This window comes from Hippopotamus amphibius, chromosome 5 (assembly GCF_030028045.1).
Source record: "Hippopotamus amphibius kiboko isolate mHipAmp2 chromosome 5, mHipAmp2.hap2, whole genome shotgun sequence".
In the NCBI taxonomy this organism is placed as follows: domain Eukaryota; kingdom Metazoa; phylum Chordata; class Mammalia; order Artiodactyla; family Hippopotamidae; genus Hippopotamus; species Hippopotamus amphibius.
This window is the reverse complement of record NC_080190.1, coordinates 36,699,461-36,720,348: the sequence shown is the minus strand read 5'-3', so window position 1 is coordinate 36,720,348 and position 20,888 is coordinate 36,699,461. Positions and strand designations below refer to the sequence as shown.

At 39.9% G+C, this 20,888-nt stretch overlaps 2 protein-coding genes across 3 annotated transcripts in view; one reads left to right on the top strand and one right to left on the bottom strand.

Moving 5' to 3' along the window:
- The first annotated feature begins 3,935 nt into the window (after window positions 1-3,935).
- Window positions 3,936-20,888, top strand: part of BTAF1 (B-TFIID TATA-box binding protein associated factor 1) — an 88,626-nt gene continuing 71,673 nt past the window's right edge. Inside the window, exons 1-2 of one of the 2 annotated variants that reach the window (XM_057735145.1) lie at window positions 3,936-4,236; window positions 16,977-17,100. In XM_057735145.1, coding sequence (XP_057591128.1) covers window positions 4,223-4,236; window positions 16,977-17,100 — 138 coding nt within the window. In that variant the 5' untranslated portion in view covers window positions 3,936-4,222. Of the gene's footprint in view, window positions 4,237-16,976; window positions 17,101-18,150; window positions 18,241-20,888 lie in introns of those variants that run through there. The other variant, XM_057735146.1, reaches the window with a different exon arrangement.
- On the bottom strand, window positions 19,867-20,781 carry LOC130853305 (chromobox protein homolog 1-like). The gene has a single exon (XM_057735009.1). It carries the CDS (start codon window positions 20,779-20,781, stop codon window positions 19,867-19,869), a length of 915 nt encoding a protein of 304 aa, XP_057590992.1.

The window sequence follows — 20,888 nt, the reverse complement described above, 5'->3', positions numbered from 1 at the left end:
TTTCTTGAGACAATCACTACTCCTCTTCCTTTTCCTTTTTCTTTTTTGGATGTATGATGTCTGGAGGTAAAGGAGCCATATTTCCAGCTCTCCCAGTAGAGCTGTGTCTAAGGGGAAGCTGACTCCATTCTCATCTGGATGGTCTAAGGGTAATTCCATGCCCATTGCCAAAAGTTGGTTTAGTTATGGGTGTGACCCAATTCTACACACTTTGTGAAGTTTGCTGTCAGCCTCTGGGAGTTTCTCCCTGCTCTTAAAAGAGACTCAAGAGGACTTACTAGGTGGCGCAGTGGTAAAGAATCCGCCTGCCAATGCAGGGAACACAGGTTCGAGCCCTGCCCTGGGAAGATTCCACATGCCATGGAGCAACTAAGCCCATGCGCCACAACTATTGAGCCTGTGCTCTAGGCCCGTGAGCCACAACTACTGAGCCCATGTGCTGCAACTATTGAAGCCCACGCGCCTAGAGCCTGTGCTCCACAACAAGAGAAGCCACTACAATGAGGAGTCTGCATACCACAATGAAGAGCAGCCCCCACTCTCAGCAACTAGAGAAAGCCGTGTGCAGCAATGAAGACCCAATGCAGCCAACAAATAAATAAAATAAATAAATAAAAATTAAAAAAAAAAAAAGCGAGACTCAAGAAAAGCCAATCTTCCTCCTCCTTCCCTTGGATGTTTTCCTTTGGCAATATACAAGTTTTACAGTTTAGTGGGTTCAAGTTTATCTATTTTTTCCTGAATGGTAAGTATTTTCTGTGCCTTAAGAAATCCCTTTCTACCCTGAGGTAAAAATATTCTTCAGTATAGTCTCCTAATAGCTTCAGGGTTATGCTTTCAGTTTCAGATCTTTAATCCATCTGAGACTTATTTTGGGATATGATATGAAGTAGGGATTTGATTTTCTCCTCCACATGGAGAGCCAATTGTCCAACATTCTTTAATAGTTCTTTCCTTTGCCAATTGATTTTTTTAATTAATTAATTTATTTCTTTATTGGCTGCGTTGGGTCTTCATTGCTGCACATGGGCTTTCTCTAGTTGCTGCGAGCAGAGGCTACTCTTCACTGTGGTGCGCAGGCTCCTCATTGTAGTGGCTTCTCCTGTTGTGGAGCACGGGCCCTAGGTGTGTGGGCTTCAATAGTTGCGGCACATGGGCTCTGTAGTTGTGGTTCATGGGCTCTAGAGCACAGGCTTAATAGTTGTGGCTCACGGGCTTAGTTGCTCTGTGGCATGTGGAATCTTCCCAGGGCAGGGCTCGAACCCGTGTCCTCTGCATTGGCAGGCAGATTCTTTACCACTGCGCCACCTAGGAAGTCCACCAATTGATTTTTGAAGCCACCTTTCCGGTGATTAAAAAAAATAGCTAAGATTTATTTAGCACTTAGTATTTTTTAACTGTATCATGTATCAACTCATTTGATCCTTACAACTTTACAAAGTACAGGTTCATGATCCATTATTTACAATTCTGGAATTGAAAAAGGTCTGAATATGATACTTTAAAAAAATTCATTTGGCAGCAAAACCTGACCTAAATTGTCATGCAGCTTTTTAGAGTCTCTTATTTAGTGCTCTTAGTATGCTCTTCATACATTTTGCTGCAGAACTATAAATGTACTTGATTATGGGGTGCTGCCCTAGAAGCTGTTGAGGTGTGACATAATGTGCATTTGATTACTTTTCAAAATCTAAAAAATTCTAAATTCAGAAAAACCACCTAGCCAGGGTCTCAGATAAGCGTTGTGTACCAGTACTATAATTATACCCATTTCACGGCTGAGGAAGTTGAGATATAGAAGTCATTTGCTTAAGGTTGCATAGTTAACAAAAAGAACACTCAATGTAGTTAATAATGTCTTTGAGTGCTTAAACTTGCAGTCACTTGGTTGAATGCTTTATATTCATTATATCATTTAATCCTTACCACAACCCTATAAGGTGCTATTATTGTCCCCATTTCCCAGAAGAAACAGTTGAAGCTTAGAAAGGTTATACAGCTCCCCTGGACACACAACTGTTAAGTGTGGTAAGGAAAGATTTAAAAACAAGTTAGTCTGACTTCAATATATTTGATTATTACACCATGCCTTACCCATCTGTAACACCAGCCTTTTTCTCTCTTCTATATGTTGTTTAGAACTATGTATCTAATTACCTCCTGGATATTAAAGAATAAGATTTTTTAAAATGCATATCAGATCATTTTACTCACGCTTAAAACCCTCCTATGACTCTCTACTGCTAGACTAAAATCCAAATTCCTTACAATGGCCCCTTTCTGCCTGTTTCAGGTTGTCTCCCAAGATAGCCAACTTCTCTTAGGCTTTTACACGGGTGTATCCCCTACCTGGAAGGCTCCCCAGGTTTTCATACAGCTGGCTCCCTCTTGTCATTCAGGCCTCAGATTAAGCTCCTCCTTCGTTTTCCTCTAATTACCCAGTCTGGAGGTCTCAAACCACCCACTCTATCCCATCATTCTATTTTACATAGCATATAAACATGACATTTTCTTGTTTATGTGTTCACTCTCTTTCCTCCCATTAGAATGTAAGTTCAACCAGAGTGGGCACCTTATCTGTTCTCTAGTATAGAGTTTAGCATGTGGTTGGTACTTAATTTTGGCTGAATAAATGAATGTAGTGTACAACCAGTAAATGTAACTGCTTGTTACTTTCAGCTGCAGGATATGAACTGAGAAGGCAGGTGGGAGGAGGCTGTGAAATATGAAAGGTATGAACATCAGCTTAATCAGATTTTGCCTAATAGTATAAACAGTGCCTAGCAGAGTGTCTGGCATAGAGCAGGGATCAAATTAATATCTGTTTAAGAATGAACAATAAATACTATTAGTAGCTTGGATCTTGGGCAAATTACTCAGCCTTCCTGAGCTTAGCTTTCTCACCTATAAAGTGAAGATTAAAACTTACTTTACAGGGTTGGCCTACAAATTATATGAGATAATGCATGCCAAATGCCTAGCACATAGGTTCTTTAGTTTCTTTTTCTTTATGCTTTATAAACTCTTATAAGCTCTTCTAGATACATGACCTCATTTTATTTCTATAGTACTTCTCATTAGTCTCATTTTATAGATGAAAGACTCAGGGGTTGAGGCAAAGCCTCTTCAGGTAATGAGAAGCCAATGGACAAGTTTTATAAACAGAGGAATGACACGGTGAAAGCAGTGTTTCTTGACGATTAGTCTGTTGGAGGCCTTTAAGATGGGCTCAACTGAAGAAACTGGAGAAACATTACTTCGACTACTTTCATAAAAATCAAGTTTAAGGTTATAAGGGCCTGTGCTAGGTGACAGAAGAATGTTTAAAAGCCTCATAAATTAAGCGACTGAACAGGCACATAAGCAAATAAATACATACATAAATGGCTGAGAGTTTTCAAATATGGCTGAGAAAGTAATGGTACCAACAACACAGCAATTGAGAAATCAAACTTGGCAAAATGGTTGGCAGAAGTCCCTCGCTCCAATACTTATGCAGAACATATGGCAGACGCATGGCAACCGTTTGAGCCATGTCTTCAGTACCGCTGCAGATCTTTCTGGAGTTCACCCCTCCCACTGGCATCGCTACCTGGACTAGAGCAGCCTATGGTCCTGTGGACTCTGCTTTCTCTAGAAGCAGTCTGGTGAGATGAAGATCGCGGCGGTGAGGAATTAGAAGCAAAGGTTTTGAGCTCCCAGAACCTTGGCTAGATCGCCATTTTTCCTTCTCTAGAAAATAAGGGGACTCATTTCTCCTCTCTCGCCTCGTAGCGACCCCCTCGAGATAAGCACAGACAGCTTTTTTCTGCGGCGCGCGGCAGCAGCCCTCAGCGGTTCCACACCCTTGCGGTTCAGCAGCCGAGCGAAGCCCCTCGCGGTGAGCTGACGTCACTTCCGGCGCGCTGACGCTTAGTCCGGCGTGCCGACGCCTGCGTCAGCAAAGAGCGGGGCTGGGGGCACCGGGTTTGAAGTCGTGCGGGTCGGAGGACTGCCGCCTCCGTCGCCGTCTCAGACCCCCCACTCCCGGGCCGCGGCGGGGACGAGCTCGGGTAGGCGGCGGGGCAGATGCCAGAGGGCCCGCGCCGGGACGTCCCGCGCCGCACCGGCCGCTCCCCTTTGCGCCACGGCCTGGGCCTGCGCCGCTCCGCTCTTTGGAAACTAGCGCCTCGGCGGCGCGGCGCGGCGCTCGCGGGGAGCTCCGAACCGCCGGCGCCCGGCCATGGCGGTCTCCAGGTGAGTCTCGCTCCTCCCGAGCGGACGGGAAGGCGGCCCGGGCGAGGCACGGTCTCCCCTCGGTGCCTCCCCCCACTCCCAGAAAGGAGCGGTTCCCATTGTCACGGGGCTCGGGCGCCTTGCTCCCCAGACTCCGTAGTTCGCCCCTCGGTCTGCGGGGGTTTGGGCTCGGGTTACCCCTACTAAATCGGTTCAAAAATCTTTTTTTTCTTGTTGAATAGACCCTTTGGAACGTTAGAGCTGGTTTTTCTCTTTCCTTACCATGTTTCTCTTCTCTGGTTTCTCTTCCCTCTTTCAGTTCTAGGAGAGTCTCTTCTCTTTCTTAGTATTCTAAGGCCGATCGCTAACCTCCATGTCACGGGAAAACTTGATAGTAACTGTCGAAGTCGGGGAGATTTTGAGTTAATATTATATAAGTCACCTTCTAATTATGTTAAAATTTTGCGTTTATGGCTTTAGGGATATGTTCTTTCCCGAGGACTTTTTCCTTACATTACAGTATAATTCTTCCTTTTGTTTTGCAGTACACATTCAGTCGTCAGCGTTGTAATCTTTCGCAAATTACTGTATTAGCGTCATCTTCCTTAACTAAGGCGTAAAAGATGTGTCACGAATCTTAAACTATTTTAAAACGATGCCCATCGATAGGAAAGTATAGGAAACTATGGGAAGACCAGAAAGACATTTATTTGTATAGCCATAGAAGGAAAGTCCTCCTTTCCTCCAATATGAGGGACTGGGGGGAGTACATTTTGTGAGATGCTTGATGTTGGTGGACATATGTATGTGTAAGTAGGGGATAGTCCCTCTGATAACAGTCAGAAGGGTTCGCCAAGTTTATTGTTAGTTTTCATGAGAAATGGGTACTTCTACCACATAGACTGAAAGGGGAAAATGATGATGGTTCAGAAAACATAGTTTTTATTCATTTTTCATAGTTAATTGAACACATTCCTGTTTTGCAAGCGAAAAGGTAACCCATCTCTCTCAGACTCCATAGATAACTGATAAGGGAGTGTGTGGGAGAAACCCATGGAAGTTGGGTGAAAGGGGTTGCAAGATACCTGTAGTGGGGGCATCTAATTTTTATTTCATAGATTAGTTGAATCCATTCAATGTGAGGAAATTCTTATTTTGTGATGTATAAAAACGCCTCGAGAGAATCCAAGTGGTATTTTCAATTTTTGCAGATACAGAAAGGTGTATTTCTAATTTGTTACCTCTCATATGAATATATAAATATATACATTATAAATACTTTGATACACAAACTTAATATGGTATTTATTCTGTTTATAAGGTGATGCAGTGTTTAAGGGAATGAGTAGCTCCTGAAATTTCTTTCTGAGTAGACTGTATATGTTCACAGTATTGGATATAGTTTTATAGAGACAAAAGGAAAGTTTAAAGAGTGCCTAATCTGCTTGCCCTATTTACAGAAGTTTAGGGCACCTAAATTTCTGAATGAATGTTTTGAAAGCAACTACTTTTTTCTTGACATTGAATTTCAAAGGGTGATGGTCTTTTCTCTGTAGATCTTTTTTATTTAGCTTGCCGAAATTCTATTAAATTCTACATTAAAAAGAAAGCCGGTCATGGTTTTATAAAAGAGCTAGTCCTGTGCTTATTTTGGTAATGTAATAGATTCATGGAAAACACTTTTGAGACAATTTCTGGTTTGGGGATACTGTCAGTCCTTGACTTTTTCATCTGAGGATTCGCTTTGAATAGCAAACTGGCCTTTTCCATGCACTGAGCATATATCTTTATTAACTAAATTTCCTTTTCCCTTTTGGTGTGGAATACAGACTCATTTTAATATTTTATTGTAGAACAGGTGGAAGATATCCAAGAGATAAAAAGCATATTTGCTAGAATCAAATCTAAAATATTTTTGCACTGTTTTATATCAATGTGTGGTAACTGAAAAGAAACTAATGTTTTTAGAGCCTTGTAAGTATTTCCAATAGAAGGGAAATATTAAGTTTAGGTTGCCAGATCCAGAAACCTAGGAATAATATTTATCTTTGCCATCCCTTTCTTTCCCCCAATCTAGCCAGTCCCCAAATCCAGTCTTGTAGTTCTGCCTTTCTAATCTTTCTCTGCCCAAATATTTTTCTTTCCATACCAATTACCACAGTCCTACTCCATACCACCATCATCTCTAATCCAAGATACCTGCAACAGCAGCCATTCTGCTCTTCCTGCCTCCCATGGCATCTCTTTCTAATTTATTCTTCATTTCAGTTATATTATTGTTTGCTAATATGCTAATTTTTAAAAGAACTTTTATTGAGATACAGTTAACATACAATAAACTGTATATATTTAGAGTGTACATTTTGGTATCCCAATCTCCCAATTCATTCCCCCCCAACCCTCCCTGATTTCCCCACTTGGTGTCCATATGTTTGTTCTCTACATCTGTGTCTCTATTTCTGCCTTGCAAACTGGTTGATTTGTACCATTTTTCTATATTCCTAATATGCTAATTTTAACGTGGCCTTTTTTCTGCTTAAAACTCTTTAGTTTTCTGTTGCTTTAAGATGCCAAATTCTGTAACAAACACATCTTACCAGATCATTTGTGATTTGATTCCTGCTTTACCTTTTTAGGCTTCATCTTGTGTCAGGTTCTCTGCATCTTTCTCTCTCTTCTCCTCTGTTTCCCTTCATTCTGAATCTTTGTTCTCACCTCCCAGTCTTTACCTCTGAAACATTCCTACCTTCTCCTCTTCCCCCCAAGTCTGGCTAATTCCAACCTTAGTTTTTAGGTCCAAACCCTAAGCCTAAACATATGTCACTTTGTTCGGGAAGCCTTCTCTGGTTTTGCTTCATCTGAGCTGTGTGCACCAATGTGTATTCCTGTCAATCATATTTATCATACTTTGTAAGTGATTGTTTAATTGTTCTCTCCCTGCGTGTTAACACAACTCTGTGAGAGAAGGGAATGTTTTTGATCCGTCTGTCCCCAGGAGAGTGCCTCGTTCCTAGTAGGTGCTCACTACAAAAAAAAAAAATGAGTGAATGATTTTCTTTCTGTCATGATTTTTCTGTAATTTATGTGCAGTAGAGTATTTCTGCTGTTTTTCAATGAGTGCTTCTGAGTTTTACACTTTTCCCTCAGGGAGAAAAACTTTCATTATAGCTTTGAATGTTGGCCAGAATTGTAATTTTAAAAACATAATAAATATTGTCAGAACTAGTTTTATAAGTTTATAGTCTAGTACAATTCTGTGAGAGTGTGGTCTTTTATAATGTAAATTGGATATAATGTAACCCTGCACCATTTTGTGTAATCAAAATTTTTAGACTCCGCTTAGTTTTTTTGTTTTTTAAATTAATTTTTGGTTGTGTTGAGTCTTTGTTGCTGCACGAGGGCTTTCTCCAGTTGTGGTGAGTGGGGGCTACTCTTCATTGTGGTGGTGTGTGGGCTTCTCAGGGTAGTAGCTTCTCTTGTTGCGGAGCATGGGCTCTAGGGTGCATGGGCTTCAGTAGCTGCAGCATGTGGGCTCAGTAGTTGTGACATACGTGCCCTAGAGCTCTTGGGTTTCAGTAGTTGTGGCTCACAGGCTCTAGAGCGCAGGCCCAGTAGTTGTGGTGCCTGGGCTTAGTTGCTCCTCGGCATGTGGGATCTTCCTGGACCAGGGCTCAAACCAGTGTCCCCAGCATTGGCAGGTGAATTCTTAACCACTGTGCCACCCGGGAAGTCCTCCCACTTAGTCCCCCCCCCACTTAGTTTTATAAAGGCCTGGTTTTAATGTACTTTGAATTATAAGAATGTAGCAAATGGTGAAATGTAAGGTCAACTCTTGATCCGTGGATGAGTTAAATCTTTCCACAACCAACCCCCCAACCACAGAAAAAAGCTTTGTGACTCTCTAAAATTGCAAATATAATTATAGCATTGAAGTTCTCCATAAAATGCAGTGAAATACTGCTAAAAAAATGTATGACTCCTTTAGACTCTTAATAAAAGAGAGCGTACACATGTAGGAGAACAATGTTGCCCTTAAGATGTGAATGCTGGAAAGCCAGCCAAGCTCACTCACTTGCTCACATAAAATCAACCTCAGCAAAAAAACAAATTAGTATATATTACAGGCTTTCAGTGTTGTTTACAAACAATTTGAATCATAATTGTTAAATCTTTGAATACTGTTTTGTTTTGTGAGCCTTTATCCCTGTATCATCTGTCATCTAGTTGGGGTTGAGTCATCAACAGAAAAGGCAACCTTAGAGGGATTGTTAAAACTTATGCTCATTACAGACGGTGGTGGGTGAATCTGTGAGGATGTGGGTTCTATAGCTTAAATACAGATTTTTTTAAAAAGATTGTTTTTGATACCTTTGCCTGTTTATGCCACAATTGATTGACTGTTATACATTGATTAGCTATTATGCACTTAGTTTTTCCTTGATCATATAAAATGTTAAAATATAACTTAGAGAATTTTTCCTCAGTGATCTCTGCTGTAAAGGTCATGTCTAAAATGTCTCGACAGTAATTATGACCTGACTGTTCAGAAGTCATACCTTAAGTCTGTGACACACATCTTTGGGTTTAAAAATGATGTAGTGTTCAGAAAAGATTCAGGGAAAAAATGTAACATACCCTCTTATAGAAGAAACAAATTGCTACGTGTGAGCAGAACTTTGCTTCCCTTTTGTTAATTTTCTCTCTGTACTGCTGATACCTCAGAGAAACATTGTTTCAGTGGCCTATTCTGCCAAGTGAAAGAAAGTTTCTTGATGTGGGGGGGAAGTTCCAGTGGATCCTTCCTCTTGGCAGGGAAAATGCTGAAATGATCTTACCTGTAGGACAGCACAGGTTTCTTATATTTGCTAGGCCTATTCCTCCATTATTGCTAATTTTTATCCATCATAAGATTGACAGAAGGCACTATTGTAAATTGTAATGTATTAAATATTTTGTACTTTAAAAAAATGTAGGGACATAAAGCTAGGAAAGGTAGAGGACGCATTGTATAAGTGTATTCATTTTAATCCCTGTGGTAAATTCTTTTGTTTCTTTAGTTTATTTCTCAGAGTATTATACACATAACAAAATTCACCATTTTAACCATTTTAAATGTGCAATTTCAAATGAAGCTTTAAAACCAGATATTTTTCCTGAAAAACATAGATTTTGTCTTTAAGATGAAGTCATGCAAGAGGCAGAGATTAAGGGAAAAAATGCCCTGAAGGAAATAATGCAACTTGGTTGTCCTTTTTCAGCACTCATTTAACAAGTATTTAGAGAGTGCTTTATATGTTCTAGGTACTGGAAAGACAGCAGAGAACAAAAATGGAGTTCTCATTCTCATGAAATTTCTGTTCTAGGGTGGGAGTGGGGGGAATGTAAATTATCCAGCATGCACCTGCCCTTGCACCTGGGTGGTGGCTTTGGTGTGGTTTCACATCTTCATATTTGTTCTTAGTGTTCTATGTGGTATTTCAAATTAATGTACTTGCTTGTTTAAAAAACATAACATTAACATAGTTTCAAATAACCCATAGTAGGAACTAGAAGGCATACATTTTAAAATTGTCATTATAGACAATTTTCCAGATGTTGTTTCTTTTGACCATAACTTCCTTGCTTAATGATATTATGTAGGACTAAGTACAGTTGTTCATATCAGGTATTTATTTTCGTATTCCCTAAGTAACACAGAAAAGTAAAACTTCAAATAGTAAATGTAAAAAAATGTATGACAAATGGACAAACTTCACTGATCATTCCCTTTTAGTTAAGATTACAAAGTCATCCGAGTGAGATATTCTGTCATTTGACCCTCCGTAAATTTTTAGAGTGGTTAAATTTATTCTGAGAATATGGAGATTGGAAGTAGATTGAGGAAATTATATCTGAAATTTATTTTTTCACCCTCAAATGGCTGAGGAGTAGAAATACAATATATACATGTTTATTAATGGTGAAGTAGTAATCTAGGACATGTTTTATAGTTCAAAATGTATATGATTTCTTTTTATAGTTTTACTTATGAATTATCATAGTGGATAATTATGACAGTTGAGGAGACGTTAGGTCACAGTTGCCAGCATAACCTCTATAAGCTCCTGTGTACTTTCTTTTTTCTAGGCAGCCTTTTTAAAACTACATTTTCTTTTTTTAATTGAAGTGTAATTAATTTTCAATATTGTATTAGTTTCAGTGATACAACATAGTGATTCAATATTTTATAGATTATATATCATTTAAAGTTATAAAATAATGGCTGTATTTTCCTGTGCTGTACAATATATCATTGTCACTTCGCTTATTTATTTTATACGTTGTAGTTTGTGTCTCTTAATCCCACACACCTATCTTCCCATTCCCTCTCCCTCTAGGCAGTCTTTAGAGTAGTTTTCTGAAATCACAGGTTTGTAAAATAAACATGAATCATATCTATAGTTATTTCTCCGGAATAAAATCCAAATTGATAATGGGCCAGATTATCATCATCAGTAGATGCATAACCAGTGGATACTGTCAAGTATAATTGCCTTATGTTTTATTTAAATTATTCTTCTACAGTCTTTGGTACCTTCTCTTCAGCTTGGCATCTGTTATCTCTTTCTCCTCCATCTGTCTATCCTTCGGAGAATGAAGAATGGTATTTTTTTCTGTTAGCTGTTATGCAACATAAGTTTTAGCCAAAAGAAGTATTGCGATAAGCACGGTGTTCCCTCCATCAGCGTTTTTAACAACTTTTTTCTTTTGATCACCTAGCTACCTTCAGACCTCTCCCTCATCAAGGGCCCTGTCTGCCCTCCAACATAATACTGACTCTTTGTCTCATGTCCTTTCCCTCTCCCCTGCCAGTTCACTATACCAGCCTTTTCCATTGTGGCCTGGCCCTGATGCTTACCCTGCTTGCCTCATAGCTGGCTGTCCTGGAGTAATAGGTCGGATTACCCTCTTGTGAGATCCTGGTCTGCTCATCCCTTTGTTCTTCCTTTTGTGTGGCATCTATTCTGTTGTCCTGGAGAGAGGAATGGAGAACTCCAAAAGGGGCTTTGAGTCTAGAGGGCTGAAGAAGCATTCTTGTGTCCCCATTCCTCTATTCAGGGAGGCAGATTTGGCTATCAAAAGGTGGAAGATATGAGAATAAACAGGCCTGGAATTGGATGAGAGGGTGAGCTGATCTGCTACCCTCAGGGCAGATGGCTGGTGAAGGAGCAGAGGTGACGTGACATGGCATTGGGACAAAAGGCTTTGAAGAAAGGAGAGGCAGGAGGAACTGTGGCTGTGAGGCAGAGTCAGCATTAGGTTAGAGAGGAGTCGAAGGTCTTTGAGCAGGATATGGTTCTAATGATACTGGGTAGCAGAGGACTAAAGGAAAGTTTAGGAAGGGTTGAAATTATTGAAAGAATACAGGTGCCTACTGCATGGTCTTTTTTGGCTTGCTCTTTGGAGCAAGCATAACTGCCTTGATGTTCAGATTGCTAAAGTACTGCTGTGCTCATGTTTTCGCTTACTGAAACATTGCCTTAGCATCACTTCTGTTATTTTTATAACTTGTTTTTATGTAATATAGCTATGACAGATTAAGGATATTTCTCAAAGGAAGCAAAAAAAATTGTAATATAGCACCCTCTTTCTTTGCTTAAAAATGGTGCTTAAACCTGTTCCTAGGAAACTTGAACTTCTCTTTATCTATAATTTTAATTACAGTAAATACCAAGTACTAAACAAATATTTGAATACTGTGCAAAGACGCTGTGCAAAGTATTGTAGGGGAGAAAAAGAATCATTGAAGAAGGTGAGGGCTGCTGAGGAGCATAAGACAATATGTGACAAATTAATGTAAAGACACAAAAATGCATAATAATGCCAAAAATGCATAATAAATGCCAAAATGGTTATCCAAGGAGAATCCCTGTGGATTTTTTTTCTTTGTTTTCTTTTTTTTCTCTTTTGTCTGGGTTGGGTCTTCGTTGTTGTGCAGGCTTTCTCTCTAGTTGTGAGTGGGGGCTACTCTTGGTTGCGGTGTGTGGGCTTCTCAGTGTGGTGGCTTCTGTTGTTGCGAAGCATGGACTGTAGAATGCGTGGGCTTCAGTAGTTGTGGCATGAGTGCTCAGTAGTTGTGGCTCAAGGGCTCTAGACTGCAGGTTCACTCACTAGTTGTGACACATAGGCTTAGTTGCTGTGAGGCGTGTGGGATCTTCCTGGACTAGGGGATTGAACCCGTGTCCCCTGTATTAGCAGGAGGATTCTTAACCACTGCACCATTAGGGAGGTTCCTTGAACTGAATCTTGTTGGGTGGGAACCAGCTGAAGAAGACATTCCAATAAGAGGAAAGAGTGTAGATAAAATTGTGGAAATCAAAATGGCCCCTGTTTGGGAGATACTTTTTTTTTTTTTGATTACTATCTGGTAGGTAAGGGTGAGCTATTGAAAGTTTTAGAGTAAGGTGATGATTTGATTATAGAGTGCTTTAGGAAGTAAATTTAGCAACGAAGTTGAAAGTGTGGCACTGGAGCTCTCAGATGTGCTAGATTTGGGGATTATTTGTACTGTGTTATAGTTTAGGCAGATTAGTTTCCTACAGGAGAGACTGTGAGAGATGGGCAGCCAAGGATTGAATCTGGGAGAATGTTCATATTAACAGTGTTAAGAGTAGGGAATCCCCGAATAGAATGTTGTGAAAACTTAGGAAGGAAAGTATTTTAAGAATGGGGGGGGAAGAATGGGGTACTGAGATCAGATGTCGTAGAAGAGTCGTGAAAACTAGATTTACAAAAACAAAACCAAACCATTGGGTTTAGAACTCAGAAGTTCATTGGTGACCTTCAGGTGTACTATTTCAGTAGTAGAGAAGGATAGAAACTTGATTTATAGAGATTAAGTTGTATACGGTAAGGAGATAAAAGAAGTGCTTTCAAACACTTGCTCAAGATGCTTGGCAGCAAAAAGAAAGTGTTGTAGAAGATGGAGGTCAAGCAGTTTATCTTCTCATTAAAGACGGACGTCTGCATATTTGAAGATAGAAGGGAATAGATTAATAAGGCAGTGATTTAAGATATTGGTGAAAGGATAATTGAATGAGTGTCGAAGGAGATGGTATCAAAAAAATAGTAGGTGGGACTTCCCTGGTGGCGCAGTGGTTAACAGTCTACCTGCCAATGCAGGGGATACGGGTTCGATCCCTGGTCTGGGAAGATCCCACACAGAGCAACTAAACCTGTGTGCCACAACTACTGAGCCCACACTCCACAACTATTGATGCCCGAGAGCCTAGAGCCCGTGCTCCACAAGAGAAGCCACCACAATGAGAAGCCTGCACACCACAACAAAGAGTGACCCCCGCACGCCACAACAAGAGAAAGCCCATGCGCAGCAATGAAGACCCAACGCAGCCATAAATAAATAAATAAATAAATAAATAAATAAATAAATAAATACTAAAAAGAAAATAGTGGGACCTCATATAAGTCTTGAAGAAGAGTAAGGACTGTCTTTTCATCTGAAATTGAAATAGAGGATAAGTGTAAAGACCTTTAGAGGTGATGAGTAGAGAACGAGATAGTTTGTGTTCCATAACCTAGAGATCTACTTGGTCCATTCCTTTTTAAGGAATAGGGAATGGCAGTTGGGACTTGAGGAAAATGGAAACGATTGCGGAAAACTGTCAATTTTATTTTAACTTTTTACACATGGATTTATAAACAGGTTAGTATTGTCACTTCCTTAGAGTATTCTTTCTGCAGCCAGCTTTGCTTTTAGTTACAAAAGCAGAAACTCCATCATTAAAAAGGAATTATGAAGTAGTTGAAATCTTTCCAGAGGTGCAGTCTAAGGAACTTTGCATCAAATAAGTCAAAGATATGACAAACATTATGGTATATAAAGAAAAAAAAAACTATTAAAAAAACTGCAATGATGTGAAACTGTAAAATATGGCTAAATCTAGTTTTATCCTACAAGATAAGAGGTTAAGCGAAGTTAAGTGAGCTTCTCTAAGTCTTCTAACAAGTGACAAAATTAGTACTTTGTCTCCTAGCTTCTAGTCTAGTTCGTTTTACCACTGTTTTCCTGTAGGAAAGTCCTGGATTTATGTGAACTGTATGCATACAAGGGAGCCCGATACTGTTATAAAGAATACATGCATCATATGCAAATATAAATCCACTGTTGCATAAATTTGACCTGACAAATTTTTATAATAGAACTTAATTTTTGATCATTTTGCCTGCCATAGAATATAGATTTTAAATGGATATTTGCCTTGATAGAAGGTTGTTTATAGATATTTAAAATTTCTTTTTGCAAATTTCTTTTCAATGAGAAGGGGCATTCAAAATCAGAGTCATGGCAATAGGCATATATTTGTTGTGAAGGTTCAGAGAGAGTTTCAGTAACTTCAACATCACAATCAGTTATAAAGATGAAAATACGCCAAAAAGCATCTTAGGGTTATGTATGGTATGTATGAGGGAAGTCATTTTATGGGGAAGGAATTTGGGGTCTCAGTGTTAGAACTTTAAGAAAACCAACTTTTCCCCTTTTGTCCCATTATCTCTGAGTCACTGTTCACCAAATCTTGTAGCAAAGACTGATGAGTGAATGGGTAAAGACAAGTATTTAGATAGCCATGAATGGATAAGGAGAAATATTGTGTCAGAAGGTGGGGAGTGTCTATGCACACAGTGTATAAAAAATTAATTTTTGCATGTTTTTTAGAAATTAATTTCTATGTAATCACTCTATGTCATTCAGTATATTGGAAGCAAAAACTGTTGTATTACCCCCCCCCCCCCTTTTTTTTGTCACTGGCTTACCTCAAATATTTTTCTTGCGGTATGTCCTTCTCACATCCCCTTAACTGTAAAATTTGAACCTCACCTCTTAGTGTTTTGTTCTGAAGCAGTTGAAAAGCTTTCATAGTACCCTTAGCTTTCTTCACTGAAAAAGATCTATTTTAGTTATATATATGTTTACCAGTTACAAGTTTGTGCTTATTAGTGGCTGGCTGGTTTGATAAATACTACCCCGTCCAAAAGAAAAAGGAAAAAAGAGAAGAAAAAAACCTGCTTATTTAATTTCCACCTTATAGCTTTATATTTTCTTATAAAAGGTTTTTAGAGCATTGCTTTCTAATTTTTTAGCTCTTTGTGAAAGAAAAATAATCCCAGAAGTAAAATATGAGCCTCTTTGCAGTTTATTAATACTTAATGCTCATGCTTAACTTTGGGACCTTGGTTTCTCTTCCTCACTAGATGAGATTTAAAGGTGTATTCTCTAACTCTCCCCTCATATAGGATTGGGCACCATTAATATAATCTTGCCCCTTTTCAACCTTCATCTTGTTTAAAGTACACATTTATTCTGTATGTGAAGCCACCTTTCTTTTGTAACCTGTGGCATCCATTTGTCTCATTGAGCCTGATTAGTATTGTGGTGGAAGGGTTAGACCTATATGACATGTGGACAGCTGGTAGTAGTTACTAGTTTCTTTGCCTTTTTAAAATCTTAGAATTTTCTTGTATCCAAGAAACAAAATGACACAGTTTTCCATTTCTTCCCACTTATTCCAGGTATAAGGCATTGTGATTTTATTCCAAACTATCTGTTGGATAAGTGGCACAACTGGGATTTGAATCGTGGTGCTGTGGTTCTGGAATTTGTCCCATTATGCTATTTGCCTTTACAGAGTCTTTCCTCAGAGATCTTATTGCCATATCTGTCACATCTATACAAATGACTCATATCTATATACCTTTCGTCTCGACTTTCTCCTGAACGACAGATCTCTATTCCAACTATCCTTCTTGGTCTCCCCCAGCTTTCCTGTCCCTGCTGCTAATAAACTTGTCACCTTTTCTCAATAATGTTTCCTCCTCTAGTTCTTCCCATTTCTTTTAATGACATCTTCATTTCTAAGATTCAGAGTCTCAGAACCCTTTCATTTCCTTGACATTTCATTGAATTACTATACCTGGTGTTTTACTTCTGCAGCATTTTCCCCAACTTCTTTCTAGTCTTATTGCCATGATTGTAGTTCAGGTCTAAAAACTCTTTAAAAGTTTCCTTCCATTTTACTTCATGCTTCACGCTGCTGCCAGACTAATCTCTCTAAAGCGTAGCTCCAGTCCCATCAGTTTCTTGACCTGCGACTTTCATGGGTGAGCTATAATTCAAGGATCTCCACAATAGGACTGTAACTGCCTTTGTAGCTGTATCTTGTATCTTCTACTGTTCTCTTAAGTGTACCCTGAATTACAACCAGGCTGTGTTACTTACTTCCCTAAATACAGTCTTTTTCTTATTGCTGTTCTCTTCTTACTCCCTCTTCCAAATGTTTCTCCCCCTTTTCCTTTTTACCACCTCATCTCCACCAGTACTGAAATTTTTGTCTACCATTAAGGTCCAGCTCATACACCATTTCTTTTAGAAAGCCGTCTCAGAATTATACAGTTGGGGATGTAGTATTCATTGCCTTCATTCCCACTCCTCAAAGCACTTTATACTTCTTTTCTGACGTGTCTTACTGTACGTGTATATGCATGTACAATACCTATATTGTACCTTATATTCTAATTGTTTGTGTACTTGCCTTACCCACTCACTGCACCTCCATAACAAGTTCCTTACGAGTAGAGATTAAATTATCTCCTGTGACCCTACCATAAATCTTTCTTCATAGGTGCTGAATATGTACATTTACTGACTCAAACTTATACATATGAGGACACATTTCAGAATAACCGTTGTACTTTTATTATTTTAGGCTTGACCGTCTTTTTATCTTACTGGATACTGGCACTACTCCAGTTACAAGAAAAGCTGCTGCACAGCAACTTGGAGAAGTGGTGAAACTTCATCCCCATGAGCTAAATAATCTCTTATCTAAAGTAAGAACTCTTTTTTTTTTTTCATTTTAGTATAATACAGTTGTGGGAATTTATCCATGGGTAGGAACATGAAAGTAGAGAAAGAAATTGTCTTATTGACAATTCGTGGTCTTTGAATTCCATTAAATATCTCAATATTTCTCAAGATATTTAAAAATTTTTGCCATTTTTGTTTGTCACAAGGTTTAAAATATTTGGGGGTTTTTGTGTGTATATCAAGTTTAATTGTTTAAGGGATTTGACAATATAGAACATTTGGCCTGTGGCACAAAATTTGAATCTGATCCAATTTGGTAATGAACTAAGTTGTTAATCTAGTTTGATAGTCGTCTAACTTGTTCTTAGCAGATAATAATTATACTAGTTGGCAGTCTTCAAATGGATAAGTACTCGCGGGTAATGGTAGAAATACGAGAGAAACTAGTTGTCGTTACATTCTTAGTTACTAGCTCTTTGAAAGTGGAGGCTTTCTGCTTTGGTGGATAAATGTTTTTGTAATCCTAGCCCATGTTCTTTGCCTAAGCAGTGGTTTATTTTTACTGAACTTTGGGCTTGTAGAAGTGCAACTGCATGATAGTAAGCAGTAAATTCCATGTATTTAATTCTCTGGTATGCAAAGTGAAAACAGGAGTACTTTGTATGTGTGTTTAGGGGGCTGGAGGTGGTGGATAGAGGACGGGGTGGGAAGCAATATGATAGCCCAGGTATTGGAAGACCCAAGATACCTCCATTTCCGCCAGTCTTATCTCCTCCTTTCGTTCTGATTTGTTCCTCCCTGATTCCTGTGAGTAGGAGTTCTAAGCCCTTTGTCATCATATACAAATCTGTACTCTGTTGTTCCTGTCATGGGGGCTAACAGTGACTCTCTTTCCAACACACTCCCCACTTAGATACTATCAGAACTTTCTAACCAAGATGTAGATGAAGAGAGTGATTTGACATCTACAGCCTCCATGTTCTCAGAATGGAGAAGGAGGTATATTAGGCAATACTATACTCACCTGTAAAGTGTGGGAATAGAGCGGCATACCCATTTCTTCTCATCCCAAGGGAAGAGATGGAGGACTGAATGAGCTGAAACTGGAAACAATGAACAAGACTAACCTGTGCTGAACTGAGAAAAGGTTTCCAGCCTTCCAAGTGAGTTCTGGTCTTCTTAACTCAGACCCCACTGTATGGCTGCCATCAAATAATTCCAAAAGAGGCAAAGTATGTTTTTAGCACCTTCTCACCTCCTGTGCCCTTTCTGCCCTCAGTGTTTTCCTATTGCCTTTGGTTTTATTTTTTAAAAAACAGCTTTATTGAAATATAATTTACATACCATACAGTTCACCCAGATAAAGTGTATAATTCAGTGATTTTTAGTATAGTCACAGATATGTGCAACCATCACCATAATCTAATTTTATTTATTTATTTATTTATTTTTTAAGGATTATAAATCTATAGTTTTATTAAGACAAAAACTGACAGTGTTGGTATGAAGTTTACATTTAAACAAAAGTTTTCACAGAAACCTAACATGCCTCAAAAGATTTTACAACGGAGTTCTAGATGCAGGTCTAGACGATGTCAAGAACTGATGGATCTCATGATTCAAGACAGCGTTTTGGGTTTTAGTTAATTCTTAGGATTAAAAAAATTTGTTTTAAAGTGAACCACTGCCCCAGTATGAAAATTTAATCTTCTCCTGAGACCAGGGCTTTTGAAATCATTCAAACTCTTGAAGTGATTCAGTGAACTTGTGCTGTCAGTGACTGAACCCTGCCACCAATGGTTTCAGAGTTCAAAAAACAGAGGCTCCAAGACTTTCCACCCTAAGAGCACCGGCCCGTATCTTTCCCTATTCTCCCACCTCCTGCCCTTCCCCAAATACTTCAGCCAGTGGCTTGGATGGAGAAGCTGATATTTATAACTTCATAATTGGAAAAGAAAGGGTCTTCTTGTCAATTTCAAGAATTAGCACTTCTAAGACAGAATCATCTACCTGTGTATACACTCCAATAAGATTTCCTCCTCAACCAGTTTCCATCCCCCAAATGGCAGATTTGGTAACTTCTTAACTGGCTTAGTCCTTTGTTGGGAACAGCATTAAGCTCAGGCAGGGAACACCTTGGCTTCTAAGTTTCAGGCATTCACAGCTTTTAAACAGTCTCTCACAGTCCTCATTTAGGTTACCAATGACATATTTTGAAAGGATAAAATACTCTGGACACAGAACCAAATCATCATTAGTTGTTCTTTCCTTTGTTTCACCATTTCCCCAATCAGGCCCCAAATTTTAACAAAAATGTTCCTAACCCATCTCCCTTCTTTCCCACCCCATCCCTCCCACCCCAAATAATACACCAGTAATAGCCAAAAACTACACACATGCTACGCTGTAAAAATGCAGAGTTAACACTATTGGGAAGAAGGCTGTGGGTTGTGGAGATGCTCTTTGAAGATCCACAGTATCTTTTGCTCTCCCACATCGCATTCGGCAAGTTTTGTCCTTCATAGAAGGCCCTTTGCTTTTCTCAGCAAAGTTCAGAATGGGTTGCCTTGGAACACTGACCCTCCTTCCCCTCCACTGGGATGGGTGTGCAAACTATACAGCATGGAACTGCTTTAAAGCAGTTGGGCTGCTGTAGGGCACAGAAACTATACTGGCTCTTCAAAGGACATCTTCTCAAGCCACCTCTATGGTGTCAGGACAAGTAGACCTCCTTCTTTCCCCACCTGAAACCCACTGTCAGATGTGACAGGGGCTGGTACTCAGGAGAGTTAATGCTTGTCATCTTTTTTGTCATCCTCCTCTGAGGGGTAGGAATGCCACGTCAGCCTTTCCTCATAGAAGGATATGACAACCTGTGGGCACGTGACATTGGCTTCCTTGGCAGGGACCAGGTCAACCTCATCAGAATTCTTCCATTTCATCAGGAATATGAGTTCTCCACTGGAGTCTGTAGCTCCAATAATCCGCTCCGGTTCCAAACCCCGGGCAAAGCCCCGTGGCTTTTCTGACTCTTTCTTCTTCTTTGGTTTGCTCTCCTCCCCCTTGTCTTCCGAATCAGAAGCAGCTTTGCGCTTGCCTCCCTCTGTATCTGTCTCGTGTGCTGTTTTCTGTGACTGCAGGAACTCGGCAATGAGGTCAGGGCAATCCAGGTTCTCTTCTGGCTCCCATGTGTTGTCCTCCTCTGAGAACCCCTTCCACTTTAGGAGGTACTCCACTTTGCCCTTTACCACCCGACGGTCGAGAACTTCTTCCACCACATATTCTTCTTCCTCCTCTTCTAGCACCTCCTCCACTTTCTTCTTGTTTTTTTGTTTTTTTGTTTTTTCCCCATAGTGCCCGCCAGCTTTCTGGTATAAAGGGTGGCGCTGCTCAGAGCAGTGCCCACGAGCCGCGCTACTGGCGCATCTTGTCAGGCCGGCCGGGGGAGTGGCGACTAGAAAAGCAAGAAGGCGTTGGGCCGCGGTCGAGCCCCTCACTGAAGCGGTGTACCGCAGGCCCCGGCCAACGGCCCTCCCGCAGGCGAACAAAAGAGCCTCGCACTCTGCTGTGCCCGCCGCCCGCACCGCGCAGGCGCGAGGACCCGCCCCACAGCACCATGGGACTCCACCATAATCTAATTTTAAAACATTTTTATCTCCCGCAGAAGAAACCTCATGCCTATTACCAATCACTCTCCCTCCCATAACCAATCCCAGGCAACCGCTAATCTACTCTCTGTCTGTAGATCTGCTGATTTTGAACATTTTATATAAATGTGTGACCTTTTGTGATTGTTTTTTTCACTTAAAAT